This window comes from Triticum urartu, chromosome 2A (genome assembly GCF_056163025.1).
Source record: "Triticum urartu cultivar PI428250 chromosome 2A, HENAU_Tu73, whole genome shotgun sequence".
NCBI classification, from domain to species: Eukaryota; Viridiplantae; Streptophyta; class Magnoliopsida; order Poales; family Poaceae; genus Triticum; species Triticum urartu.
In genome coordinates, this window is record NC_141874.1 from 632750692 (window position 1) to 632765261 (window position 14570).

A 14570-nucleotide genomic window follows, 5' to 3' on the forward strand; every position below is an offset into this window, starting at 1 on the left:
TCGCGATGGCTCCACGACTAAGTCCTTTCTCTAGGACATCTGCCGTGACAAAACCACGACAGCAGCGCCGCCGCCCGAGCTTCTCCTCCTGCCGCGCATCACCGCCGCCGCCGCCTGCCCCTGCCGCGCCGCCCGGCGTGCTCCGCCGCCGCCATGCAACGTCGCCACGCCGCCCCGTATTCTCCCCGATCCGGCGAGGCACCGCAGCGAGCACGTCCTCGCCGGGGCCCGAACCCCCCTGCACCAAACCGCGCCCGCGCCGGCCTGCCCTTCGCCGGACGTAGGGGCCCCGCCGCCCTTGCCCGTCTCCGGCCAGATCCGAGACGCCGGCACCGCCCGCACCTCCACCGCGCCGGATCCGCGCGTCCACGGCTCCGATCCGGCGAGCTCCGCGCCCGCGCCGATGTCTTCCTCTTCAGCTCCGGCTAAAGCTCCGACGAACCTCGGATTCTGCGCCGTTGACTTTTTCCGCGGGGTGAGATTTCACTAAGTCCCCGAGTTTTCCATGTTTCAAATGCCCATGTTCATCATGCCGTAACTCCGCTTCCGTAGCTCCGTTTCGCGCATATAGCATATCAAAATGTTCGTCTCAGAGAGTACATCATTTCATCTCATTGCATCATTTTCATTTGAGTTCATCTTGATGCCCGAAATGCTATTGGAAGAGTGCTACTTGAGATAATTGTCAGATCTGCTGCTCCATTTAGTTATTTGTCATTTTTGCCATGATTATTGTGTGCATGATATGCCCATGAGCTCTATATATGTTTTGTTAAGGGTTTTGCCATCTTTCCAGAGGTGTAACCCATGTATTTTTGTGATTTGTGTGGTGACTAGCACAAGCTTGCAAAGTGAGGCACTTGGTAATGCTGATTTCAGAGACTTAGCATTTCCACTAAGTCCTTGAGCTGTTTATCTCATATGGCCATATGTTCATGTTGTTTCCTAGTGATCCGCGCCTCTTTTGAGGATGATCAGTAAGGATGTTTTGTTAATCTTATAGTTCTCTATCCATCCATGTCTTTGTTTGCAATTATGGAGCACCTTAGCTTGAGTCAATCGAGCTCTACTTTTGCTACTTCGTGAATCTGGGCAGATTGTCTACTTGTTAGCGATTTTGCCGAGGATGTTGTAGTTGATCCGTGCATGCCATGTTATTGTTCTTGCCATGTATAGCTTGTATAATGTGTATTCTTGATGGGTGTATGCTTAGTTTGTCATGACATGCTTTGTAGTGAGTGCATCGAGCTCGTAAACATGCCTACTTGATATCTGTTTTCAGCATGCTCCAGTTTTCACTAAGTCTGAGAACTGATTATGTTTTTGCCATGTTCACATGCTTGCAAATGTATTTTCTAATCCCTTTTGGCTCAAGGTCACTAAGGGACTTTTGTTAAGCTCTTTGAGTAGCTCCATGCCATGCTTTACTTTGCCATGTTCAGGTCCTATAGCATATAGTTTTGTTGCTCCAAAGTGTGCTACCTGATCTGAAATTCCAGACAAGTGTTAATTTCACTAAGTCTGAAATCTGTTTACCATATGCATTTTTGCCATGCTTGTTTGAACCTGTTAATGGATGAATTGGCCGTAGCTCAGTGCTAGACTTTTTTTAAGCTTCATGAATGCATCCCTGCCATGTATTTTGTTGTCTTGTTTGGGTGCTGTAGCATGTTCATCTCGTTGCATTTAGATGGCTACTTGCTGTAAATCGCAGAACGTGGTCATATTTGAATTGCTTGCCTTTTCCAAACCGTAACTCCGATTCCGACGTTCTTTATATCGTTTTCAAGCGATTTCATCTCATCTTTCCAGTGGCGTACTTGGTTTTCGAAGTTGAGGCCAGGTTCATGCATTCCTTGTCACATCATGCATATGCATCGCATACCGCATCCCGCATATCATACCATGTTCATGTGTTGGTTGTTTACTATGTTGTGTGTTTCTTTCCGGTGTTTGCTTCTTCGGGTTGGTTCCGGTAACGTCGTGTTTGTGAGGACCCGTTCGACTACGCCCTTTTGTCTTCTTCATGGACTCGTTCTTCTTCCTTGCGGGATCTCAGGCAAGATGATCATACCCTCGAAATCACTTCTATCTTTGCTTGCTTAGTTGCTCGCTCTTTTGCTATGCCTATGCTGCGATACCTACCACTTGCTTATCATGCCTCTCATTTTGTTAAGCCAAGCCTCTAACCCACCTTGTCCTAGCAAACCGTTGTTTGGCTATGTTACCGCTTTGCTCAGCCCCTCTTATAACGTTGTTAGTTGCAGGTGAAGATTGAAGTTTGTTCCTTGTTGGAACATGGAGTTTGTTCCTTGTTGGAACATGTTTACTTGTTGGGATATCACAATATATCTTATTTAATTAATGCATCTATATACTTGGTAAAGGGTGGAAGGCTCGGCCTTATGCCTGGTGTTTTGTTCCACTCTTGCCGCCCTAGTTTCCGTCATATCGGTGTTATGTTCCCGGATTTTGCGTTCCTTACGCGGTTGGGTAATAATGGGAACCCCTTGACAGTTCGCCTTAAGTAAAGCTCTTCCAGCAATGCCCAACTTTGGTTTTACCAGTTGCCACCTAGCCTTTTATTTTCCCTTGGGAGTCGCGCTCCTGAGGGTCATCATTATTTTACCCCCCCGGGCCAGTGCTCCTCTGAGTGTTGGTCCAACTGAGCGATGTCCGGGGCTACCAGGGGCAACTCTGGGCTGGCCTACCCGACGTCTGGCTCATCTGAGTGTGCCCTGAGAAAGAGATATGTGCAGCTCCTATCGGGATTTGTCGGCACATTCGGGCGGTGTTGCTGGTTTAGTTTTACCCTATCGAAATGTCTTGTAGAACTGGGATACCGAGTCTGATCGGAATGTCTCGGGAGGAGGTCTATTCCTTCATTGACCGTGAGAGCTTGTGATGGGCTAAGTTGGGACACCCCTGCAGGGATTTGAACTTTCAAAAGCCGTGCCCGCGGTTATGGGCAGATGGGAATTTGTTAATGTCCGGTTGTAGATAACTTGAACCTTAACTTATTTAAAATGAGTCAACTGCGTGTGTAACCGTGATGGTCTCTTTCCGGCGGAGTTCGGGAAGTGAACACGGTGTTGGAGTTATGCTTGACGTAGGTTGTTTTAGGATCACTTCTTGATCATACTTTCTCGAACGTGCTTTGCCTTCTCTTCTCGCTCTCATTTGCGTATGTTAGCCACCATATATGCTAGTCGCTTGCTGCAGCTCCACCTCATACTTTTACCTTACCCATAAGCTTAAATAGTCTTGATCGCGAGGGTGTGAGATTGCTGAGTCCCCGTGGCTCACAGATACTTCCAAAACCAGCTTGCAGGTGCCGACGAGTCCGTGCAGATGACGCAACCAAGCTCAGGAGGAGCTCGATGAAGATCTTGTCCTTTGTGTTGTTTTCGTTCTAGTTGGTCAGTAGTGGAGCCCAGTTGGGGTCGATCGGGGACCTTGTCGCATTTGGGGTTCTTCTTTTATTTTGGTTCCGTAGTCGGACCTTGATTGTATCTGGATGATGTAATGTTTTATTCATGTAATTGTGTGAAGTGGCGATTGTAAGCCAACTATGTATCTCTTTCCCTTATATATTACATGGGTTGTGTGAAGATTACCTCACTTGCGACATTGCTTTCAATGCGGTTATGCCTCTAAGTTGTGCTTCGACACGTGGGAGATATAGCCGCATCGAGGGCGTTACAGGGGGGAAGAAACATCATAGGATCCAAATATAATAGCAAAGCTCGCGATACATCAAGATCGTATCATATCAAGAACATGAGAGAGAGAAATCAAACACATAGCTACTGGTACATACCCCCAGCCCCGAGGGAGAACTACTCCCTCCTCGTCATGGAGAGCACCGGGATGATGAAGATGGCCACCGGAGAAGGATTCCCCCACCGGCAGGGTGCCGGAACGGGTCTAGATTGGCTTTCGGTGGCTATGGAGACTTCTGGCGGCGGAACTCCCGATCTATTATGCTCCCGGATGTTTTTAGGGTATTTGGAGATATATAGGCGGAAGAAGTACATCAGGGGGGCCATGAGGGGCCCACGAGGGTGGAGGGCGCGCCCCCTGCCTCGTGGCCTCCTCGCAGGTCCCCCGACGTGCACTCCAAGTCTCTTGGGCTTCTTTCCTTCCAAAAATGAGTTCCGTGAAGTTTCAGGTCAATTGGACTCCGTTTGATTTTCCTTTTCTTCGAAACCCTAAAAGAGGTTAAAAACAGAAACTGGCACTGGGCTCTGAGTTAATAGGTTAGTCCCAAAAATGATATAAAAGTGTATAATAAAGCCCATAAACATTCAAAACAGTAGATAATATAGCATGGAGCAATCAAAAATTATAGATACGTTGAAGACGTATCAGGAGGTTTTTGGTGTACCGTGTTAGTGAGCCGCAGACATGGTTGTTATTCGGTCGCCCGCAAAGCCCCTGGTTTATCTTGGGTTTACGGGAAAAGTGTGTCCGAACCATCGAGTGAAGCCATACAGGACGGCCTTAGAGCAACTCCAACGGGCCGATCGAAACGGACGACGTTTTTGTCCACTTTTTGTCTGTTTGGGTCGGCCGCCCGCCAGCCGTCCGCCCTCTTTTAGATTTGGGTCAGCAGTGCGCCCAATGGGCCGACCCATTTCATGACCACGCGCGCTTTTGATCATGACAGCGGCCATGCCGTCGCCCTGGTTTTGGCGCTCCAGCGCGCGAGAAAGGTTCACGCGCGCGGGGGAAAAGTGGCCTAGCGCGCGCTAGTTTTGGCTCCAGCGCGCGAGAAATGTCCGCGCGCGCTCCGCGGCCGGCGCTCGTTATAAGAAGGCGCTCCCTCCACACTCTGTCCGCCGCCCACTCGTCTCGCCCCCTCTCACTAGCCTCGCCGCCTCTGCGCCACCATGTCGATGCGCCGTCTGGGCGCTTCAGATTTTTGCGAAGTCCGCGAGCGCCGCTCCGGCGCCTTCTCCTCCGAGATCTGGTTTAGCGAGAAACGCCTCATCCTCGGCACCTTCGACACCGCAGAGGGGGCGGCCCGCGCGCACGACGCGGCGGCGTGGCGCCTCCTGTGGCCTCGTCGGGATATGAATTTTCCCGACGTGTCAAGTCAGAGGGCGCAGGATCTCGCGCCTCTCTCGCGGCTTTTCACCGACGAGGATCGTCATGTCCACCGGAGACGGCAGCGTCGCCTCGTCATCGCCGAGATGGACGTGGAAGCCATGGTGGTGCGGCGCGAACGCTTCCCACAGGACATCGTCGACGAGCGCCAGTTCTACAAGCAAAGGAGGACGGAGAGGGATGCGAGGAGGACGGAGCGAGCCGCCTATTGAGAGGACAAGCGTTCGCGGAAGCAGGCTGCTCAATTGAAACTGAAGCTACAAGAAACGTCGGGTTGGGACTTCGAAGACGGGCAGCATGCTGAGGCCTACATTCAAACATCGGAGGAGGACATTACCGAGTCGGAGTCGGAAAGCGACGAGTACTTTGTCTTTTTTATCTGTGTACGCTAAAACTATCTATGTATCCATTTTTATCAGAAAAAATGGATGTCGGCGTCGGCGACAAAGCAGACGGGCGAGAGTGTGCTGTTTGATGTAGAGAGGCCAATGTGCGACCGACCAGCGGGTCCGGTGAGGAAAGAGGGCGAGCGCGCGTGTCCGTTTTGTGTCCACACCGACGCAAATCCGACTCAAAAATTGGCCAGAAATGAATCGGCAGGCGGACGAAAGCGGACGCGTGTCTATTTGAGTCGACGCGTTGGGCCAATTTTTCTGTCCATACAACCCAGACGTACGACCGCGGACGAAATGAATTGCCTTAGTGAAGTTGCTCTTAGATGATAAAATGGTCTAGACGCATGCAGACGGATTGAGAGTTGCCGTCGGAGATACCCTCGCTCCTCCGGCGCTGGCCTCACGTGAAGGGCAAGGCAAACAAGAGCTCGGTTCCATGAGAGAGCACGGGGCGCACGGCATAGATGTTGAGCAATTTGAGGAGATTGGGACCACCCACTTATTCTTCTGTTTATGCTCTTTGCCGAGGGCCGAAGCTATCGACAAATTAAGCTTCGTTCCGTCAGCAACGGGGAAGGAATACACAGCTTTGTCCCCGGCCAAGACGCGTCCGGTCGGTTCGGGTCACCGACGCCAGAGCCTGCTACTCCCTCCCGCCTTCAGGCAGGCAGGTGCTGTGTCAACGAGTGCTGTCGCGCATGCTCATGGAGATGGCGGCGCGTGTTCTCTACTCTACGGACTACGGCGGCGGCGGCGATCGGTTATCGTCGTTTTCCGACGAGCCGCCATGCATCACGGGATGGGACACACGCCGCACATGCGCGCCTCCAGGAATGCCTTGTGTCTGCAGAGACGGTGGAATAGCAATATCTGCACTCCGCAGGGTTGCTAGCCTCGTGATTCCGTGAAGTCAGCAGCCTGCGAGTGCGTGTCCTCCGGCTACAGTGCGTGGCTTTCAATTCTCTGAACAAACGGGCGGCATTGTGCAGCAGTCGCTCCGGCCCCGGCCCCGGCCTGCGCGCCACCGTCGCCGCCGGCGTCGGTCATGCCAAGCAAGGGTCGCCCTCCGCCGATGGACCTACGTATACGAAGCGCGCGTCAGCCAGGAAAGATAATGATCGCAACGGTGGCCAGCGCAAGCCGTTCTCCTTCCCGTATTCGCGGCTGGACCACTGTCATGAGTTGAGCTCGTCCGTTTGGGACGGTTCGTTGGCGTTCTGCCCTTGCCTTATCTCATCGAAGCCGGCTGGATACACCGCCGCCCACGCATTCTCGATTCGTCATCCGTGAAGCATTCATTGTTTTACTCCCGCCTAGTGATCCATGCGTACGTGGAAACTCACGATTTCTCAACGGTTTACTATTACTCCATGGCAGTTGACTATTTTCTTCGACAGTTCGAATGTGTACTTTCATCTGAAACTAGTCAATATGTACTTACAATGCATGTTAATTTGGAAGTATATTAAGTGCACGCGAATATAAAATAGAATATTATTTGCGTGTTATTATGTGATTAGCATTATATTTGACATGAAATTAACTGCACGTTAAACATATTGAGCGTTCGACATTAAAGCAATCTAGGTCGTTGGATTAACATGATTTAATCTCTTTTTATATTGATATATAGATATAGATGAGCTCGGAGATCGCGGCAGTATGCAGAAAAGCGGTATGATTCACTAGGACTTGATTAGCCTGAACCAACTGGTGGCTTAACCGTACTCACTCCATCTCCATGTCTGTACTATTGGGCTCCAGTGGGCACCGACCAACAGTCTAGTACGTACTCTGTAGTACGAAAATACACTGCTGTACCTACCACTTTTCGCAAAAGAAATACGGTAGCAGGAGTAGACACCGTCGCTTTGCTCGAAAAGGGACCGCTACCGCTACGGACCAAAATCGGGATTCCTAATCGGTTTTGGGGCTCCACCAAGAGCTAGCACGTGCATGCATGCCTCCTTTATCTCACTGCCCTCCCAGTACTGTAGTATTTCTCGAACGAAAAGGTAGCGTGGCAGTTGGCGAATTCCTGCCCTTCTTGTGCCTAGCGAGCCCCACGGGCTGCCGTCCCATACTCCCATTGTCCTACCCACAGTACGCACTCACACAAATACGTACTCCAAAGTTTACAGCGTAAAGAAAATCCCGGGATCCAAGACCGGAGTACTGATTTCGGGTGGTGGGTGTCGCAGGCCAGCCATGTGCTCGATGCCGATTATTAGAACCCATGAGCAGTGCCGGAGCAGGACTTTAACCAATTATTAGAACCCCATCCGGATGGAAGCAGCACTCGATGTACAATTCGCTTCACTTGTTTGTCATGGTGTCAATCTAGCAGCGCATTCTTCGTTTGCCCATTTGGACTACGTAGCGTGCGTTTCCTGGTTGTCGGTGCGTTCTGAATCATCAAGTAATCTGCTTGACCAGTAGTTTAGCTTGCTTTATTCGCACACAAAGCTTATTATGAGAGTGCTAGGAACTGTCTAGGAGTAATAGCGTGGCATATGAGAGCCCATGCCTGCCTGCCTGTAGGCTGTAGTCATGCCACAGAAAAGAACCAACGATGCTACACTTACGGACCGCAGGCATACGGAATTATCTACGGGAGAAGGTGGAATCAGACGGTTGGTGCTCAGCTTAATTCCGTATGCCTACGGTCCGTGTAGCATCGTTGCAGAAAAGAAAGCCATCCTGCGGTGAGGAGAAAACGGTTTGGAATTGAGACGTCGAGGGGTCAGTGCCGTCAACTGTTGAGACATGTGCGGATTGCGATTCAGGATGCAACGGATCCGACCAAAATATGGCGTCATTTCGCAACAAAAAAAAGGTGTCCTCCTCCGGGCCGTAACACTCCAAAAGCATTCACGGCAGTAACACGGCTACATTGCGGTTAGTGCAAGTTGCAGCACCTGTGAGCTCGTACAGGAACGCGTCTACGTACGAGATTCACTGTGCCCACGAGGAACGGACCCGGATGCTGCGACACTTCCTCTTCAGGGCTTGTTCGGTTGAGGTGGATTTGAAGGGGATTGAGGGGGAATTAATCCCCTGCAAGCCAAAATCCCTGCAAATCCCCTCCAATTCACCTGGGGTTGGGATTAACCGAACAAAGCCTCAGTGAGTTTGTGCTGCTATCGGAGAGTCCAGGCTTCGTACGATGTGATGGCCCCATTCCCTTTTCATGGTTTGAACACATCAGTACAGAGAATATGAAATTTCTCTACACACATACTTCCTCCCCCGTTTGTACATGAAAAAAGGACCGATTCGCCGACACGAATGTGAGAGGCGACAATCTAACGCTATCATGTATATATCCGTCAGTAAAGGCAATTAAAAATTCAAATTTAGTCTGACCCATAGAGCGAGCCGGATCGCATGCCCGATCACAACCAAAAAACAACAAGTATGCTTAGTTTTTACATGCCTGAATCCAAAGGAACATCAATCTGTGTAATTTTCTGTCTACCGAACCAACTATCACAGCCATCTGCTCCCCGATCAAGGTGTCGTCGTCACTGCGTAGACACCCTCTGTCTCCGCCTCCGCCACGTCCTCATTGTCCGCCGCTATCAACTGATCTTTCTGCTGCTGCAACATCTGGTAGCGGACGGATTGCACAATCATTTTTGTGTCGGCATCCAAAGAGTCCACCTTCAAGGTCAACATCTTGGTGTCCTGTGCATTGGCGACGATCGCGGCCTTCCTCTCTTCGATCATGGTCATCCTCTCTTCTAGCTTGAGCTTCTTGTCCGGCGCCTCCATCAACAATTTGAACCTCTCCGTCTTTTTCTCCTGCTTGAGGTCCGAGCGCTTCACGGATCCCTCCTTCGACAAGATGTCCTCGAACCTCTCCGTCAGCTTGGCCACCACACCTTCTCGTTTTGCCCACTTCTCCTCCCACTTCTTCCATAGAAATATTCTAACCTTCTTCGGCGGTTCTTGGGTTGGGTCGGTAGGGTCACCGGTTTCTTCCTCGTTGGCTTGGGCGGAGGTCTTGGCTATGAAAAGGTTCTGCTTTGGTTTCCCATACAACTTCAACCAATAATGCATGATGGTGAAGTTTTTCTTCTCCAACTTCTTATACACCAAACAAGCACAAGAAGGCTACAAAGTGAAACAATGTCAACATTACATATTCTGCTAGTGAGCAACAAAACTAAGCATATGCGGGTAGTGAGCAACAAAACTAAGAATACCCGGCTAGTGAGCAACAAAACTAAGCATCACTACAAAAAAAATACACTTCCGTGATGATACGTGTTTGTCACAGTAGGTCGCGTTTTTTGTCATGCATGTACATCCATGATGATTTTATGACAGAATCAAGATAGTCGTACCTGTGTTGCGTAGAAGTGTTCCATGACATTACCAAAATTATCATCACGGAAGTGTGCACTTCCATGACGATAAATCGCGCGTCACAGAAGTGCTTTCGTCAAGGGTGACCGACACGTGGCATCCACCGTAACGGAACGTCGTTAAGCTATTGGGTCAGGTTTTGGATCCGATAACCCGTTAACAGCCCCGACCAATGGGGATTTTCCATGTGTAAAATCATCATTGGCTGGAGGAAACACGTGTCGGCTCATCGTTGTGACAGATGCCATCCACTCATTGGACAGAAGGCGCCTATGATACGTCGACACGTGGCACGGCCCAACAGAGGCCCATTCCTGTGAAAAGACCGGCCCGTTTGACTTGGTCAAAAGGTGGCGGGCCGGCCCATGGAAAACCTGTTAACGGCCTGTTCGCATATAGCCCATTTACAGCCCGCTAACCCAAGGCCCGTTACGCCCTATCCGAATTAGGCCCAGTAGCGTCATTTGGGCCATCCAATATGATTCCAGCCCGTTTTCACTTCTGGCCCATGTATGGCCCATGACGTCCTTCGGCCCATATGAGGCCCTATGTAACTCTTGGCCTATTAACGGCCCGTGGTGAAACTGGCCCGTAATGAACAGCGTATCACTTTACACCCATTAACGGCCCGTGGTGAAACTGGCCCGTAATGAACAGTGTATCACTTTATACCCATTAACGGCCCGTTATTCCGTTGGGCCGTTTCCAGCCCATATTATCTTTCGGCCTTTTCAGAGCCCATTTATTCTTGGGCTCATTTCCAGCATTCGTTTACTTACGGCCTGTTACTGTCATTTTCTGCTTGTGAGCCAAATTCAGCCCGTGGTTACAGTCGGCCCGTTTGTGGTCCGTTAATACGTTGGGCCATTTTCATAGCGTCATCAAATACGGCCTATTAACGATGGCCCGTTATGGTCGGCCCATGAACGGACGATTCCAACGCTAGCCCGTTTACGACCATAATGTGGCCTGTTATTGGCCCATGTTTGGCCAATCGATCATACGACCCGTATAAGGCCCATTGATGATACAGCCCATAGAAGGCCCATTGTTTCTACGGCACGTAGAAGGCCTACTGTTTCTACGGCCCGTAGAAGGCCCACTGTTTCTACGGCCCGTAGGAGGCCCAGTGTCACTACAGTAAATATTAGCCCATGGTTATTGTGGCCTAGTTTTAAAAAATAGGTTATTGTAGACACTAGCAAACCGCGGAAAAAGAACTGCACTGACTACAAGCAAACAAATAAACAAGACAACAAGGAAATAAATAAGCAAGCAACTTATGCTAGGCTATCACGACTATTACACATATTACATCCACTAGGCATCAAAGTTCGCCACCAGTGCAAATATAGGGAACAAAGCAGCATATAAACGCCGCAGCAAAACAAGTCCAGAACTGAAACCACTTCAGAAGAGTTCAAGAAACAATATCCTGGGTACCCATAATGCTGGCAAGATGCTTAGCAAGCTTATTAACTTTCTCTTGTTTGGCGCTTAAATCCTCCAGCGCTTGCTGTTGCACAAAAAAGTACGCATCTGAATTCTGCAGGGACTTCCTCAGTCCTTCGGCTTCTTGCCGCAGCACAACTGACTGATGCCTTTCAGCTTGTAGCTGAGACTGAAGAAGCCGAAGTGATTCAGGCAGCGAGTTCGAAGAGCTTGTGCCAGCGGTACTGGCCAGTAACTCGAACACTACATCAACGCATGACTGTGGGGTTTTCTCACTGTCTACAAGATCGTTTTTATCACCTTTCTTGGAGACCAACAGGGTTGTCTCACTATCTTGAACCTTATTTGCATTACTTTCTCTACCATTGCATAGTGGGGTGCTCTTCTCCAATATTCTGTTTGCATACTACAAGAGAAACAAGCAGACACATCACAGGTTTAGCTTGTAGTATACGAAACTCATTTTGGTAAACCGGTTCAGTAGTAAGGTGGACATGATAACAACATGAAACAAACATATATCTATGTACTATGGTCACTGTATTGTCCATATCATTCTAGTTTATCTTCCCTAATCAAGATAGAGACACAGTTCAACTCATATATTTTTAAGACACAACAGCATAGACATAATATAAGTGTGAGAAACTACACAACATTGGCAGCACTTGTAATGTGCATCACATGAGAACATAACTGTTTATACAACTTAAACTGAAATCAACATAGAGCAAGAAGTTAGAATATCAATCCAGTTAAAGAAATAGGTTTAAAACATACCTGTTGCGCCATTGGAGTTTCAATTGGATCCTTCAAATTCGAAAGTAGTTGGTATGAGTAAATACAGTGATGCAATAGCAAAGGAGTATGGACCATAGCTACGGAATCTGACTTGAGAACAGTTGCTCTTCTGCTTTAAACGTGGAGTTTGGGTTAGCTGTGGTGGTCTTCGTACTTTGGGCACTGCAGTAGCTTTACAAACTGCTCGTGTGGGGGTACTCTGTGGTGGACATGGTGCTTTGTCAACTATAAGTGGGTTACTACCTGCTGGGGTTGCGGTTAGATGGGTTGTAGCTGGTTCTCTGCCCAACGGTGTAAGTGTGCAATCTGGAAGAGTCTCGATTATGTGTGGTGGGGCTAGTTTGTGGGCCAGTACAACCATGGTTCTATCTGCATCGACGGGTAGCACTGTCTTTTGTGAAGAGCGGGTTTTTGCTCCCTTAGATACTGCCATCACCCCCTCCAATTCAAATGGCTGATAAACAAGAAAAGAAATTGAACGTACAGACATTGTATGATAGACAGATGTGGTAATTCACATATATGTTGTCTAACCAAACAGGACAGCATGACACAATTTCACATATATGATGCCTAACTAAACAGGATAGCATGACATAGTTTCAGATATATGATGGATAACTTAACATGATATAATGGCATAATTCAACATATGATGAATATCTAAACATGATGACATGACAAAACTATATGATGTCTTTCTAAAATAGGTTGAGATGAAATAATTCACATACATGTTGTCTAAGTATACAGGATGGCATGATATAATTGACATAATTGATTCATATACTAAGCAGCTGGCACTCGCATGTATGATCTCTAAACTAAGCAGATAGAATTCAATATTGTGCATATGATGTCTAAACTAAGCAATGCAAGACACCATATGCATCATATGAGAAATATAAACATTGCAACTTAGAGCATACACCTCAGGTGGGATATAGGACTGGTCATCTGTCTCTGAATCCTCCTCTGAGGAGCTCCCTGTAACCATCGAGATATATGCTTCAACAGGTACCATTGTCTGCTCTGAAGACCTTGTTTTCACTCCATATTTTTGCATAACCGGCTCAAATGGCTGATACACATGAAGAGTAGTTCAATATACGCAGATTGTCGACAAATGGAATACATAATGAAAAAAAAGATGGCATGAGATAATTCACATATATGATGCCTGGCTCCATGGCGGTGCATAATTCACATATATGATAACTGGCTGAAAAACATGGCATTGCATAATTCACATATCTGATATAGAAAGCAAACAGGAGGCATTCACACAAAGCATGTCTAATCTAAGCAGATGGCATGGCAATGCAAGACACCATATGCATGATATGAGCAATATAACCCAACCAAGTTAGAGCATGCACCTGGGGGGGGGTACGACTGGTCATCTCTCTCTGAATCCTCCTCTGAGGAGCTATCTGTAACCAGCAAGAAATCTGCATCGACAGGTAGCACTGACTGCTCAGAAGACCTTGTTTTCACTCCAGATTTTCCCATGACCGACTCAAATGGCTGATGCACAAGAAGAGTAGATGAATGTATAAACATTGTTGACAAATGGAATACATTATGGAAAAAAAAATGGCACAATACAATTCACATATACGATGACTGGCTAAACAGGATGGCATTGCATGATTCACGTATATGATGCTTGGCTAAAGAAGATGGCATTGCATAATTCTCATATACTCCCCCCATTCCTAAATATTTGTCTTTTTAGATATTTCAAATGGACTACCACATACGGATGTATATAGACATATTTTAGAGTGTAGATTCACTCATTTTGTTCCGTATGTAGTCACTTGTTGAAATCTCTAAAAAGATAAATATTTAGGAATGGTGGGAGTATGATATAGAAACCAAACAGGTGGCATTCACACAAAGCAAATATAAACTAAGCTGATGACATATAAGATGTATAATGTAAGCAATGCAAGACGCCATATGCATGATATGACCAACATCAGCATGCCAGGTTAGAGCAAACACCTCAGGTGGTAAACAGGCATGGTCGGCTCCTTCTGAATCTCCATCTGAACAGTTATCTTCGTCTGGAATACAATCTGGAAATGCAGGAGGGGGGGGGGCACTTCGCCCACCATGGAGCGGCGTCTACATGACATTATATTCGCACACAACGGTCTTCTCTTTTTCTCTACATGTTCAGTACGATTGTGTCAAATTTCTGACGTGCATAATAAAAAAATAGTTAGATTTTGTAAGGCCTAAGGGGTGCATGCAAAAATCAAGACTGATGGTAGAAAACGAGTGGATGGATCCAAAACTAATGATAGCAGGTAGCTTATAGCTTCAGTTTAAAAAGATAGACAATGGATCATCTATTGTTTGTTGCCCACCCAACATGAACCACATAGAAGACCCCAGATGAACCAGATAGTAGACAGATACTATTCGTTGCTG

At 47.9% G+C, this 14570-nt stretch overlaps 1 protein-coding gene across 1 annotated transcript; it reads left to right on the top strand.

Moving 5' to 3' along the window:
• Positions 1–4892: 4892 nt before the first annotated feature.
• On the top strand, positions 4893–5321 carry LOC147986319 (AP2-like ethylene-responsive transcription factor TOE3). Its single transcript, XM_087541959.1, has one exon. It carries the CDS (start codon positions 4893–4895, stop codon positions 5319–5321), a length of 429 nt encoding a protein of 142 aa, XP_087398085.1.
• The last annotated feature ends 9249 nt before the right edge of the window (positions 5322–14570 follow it).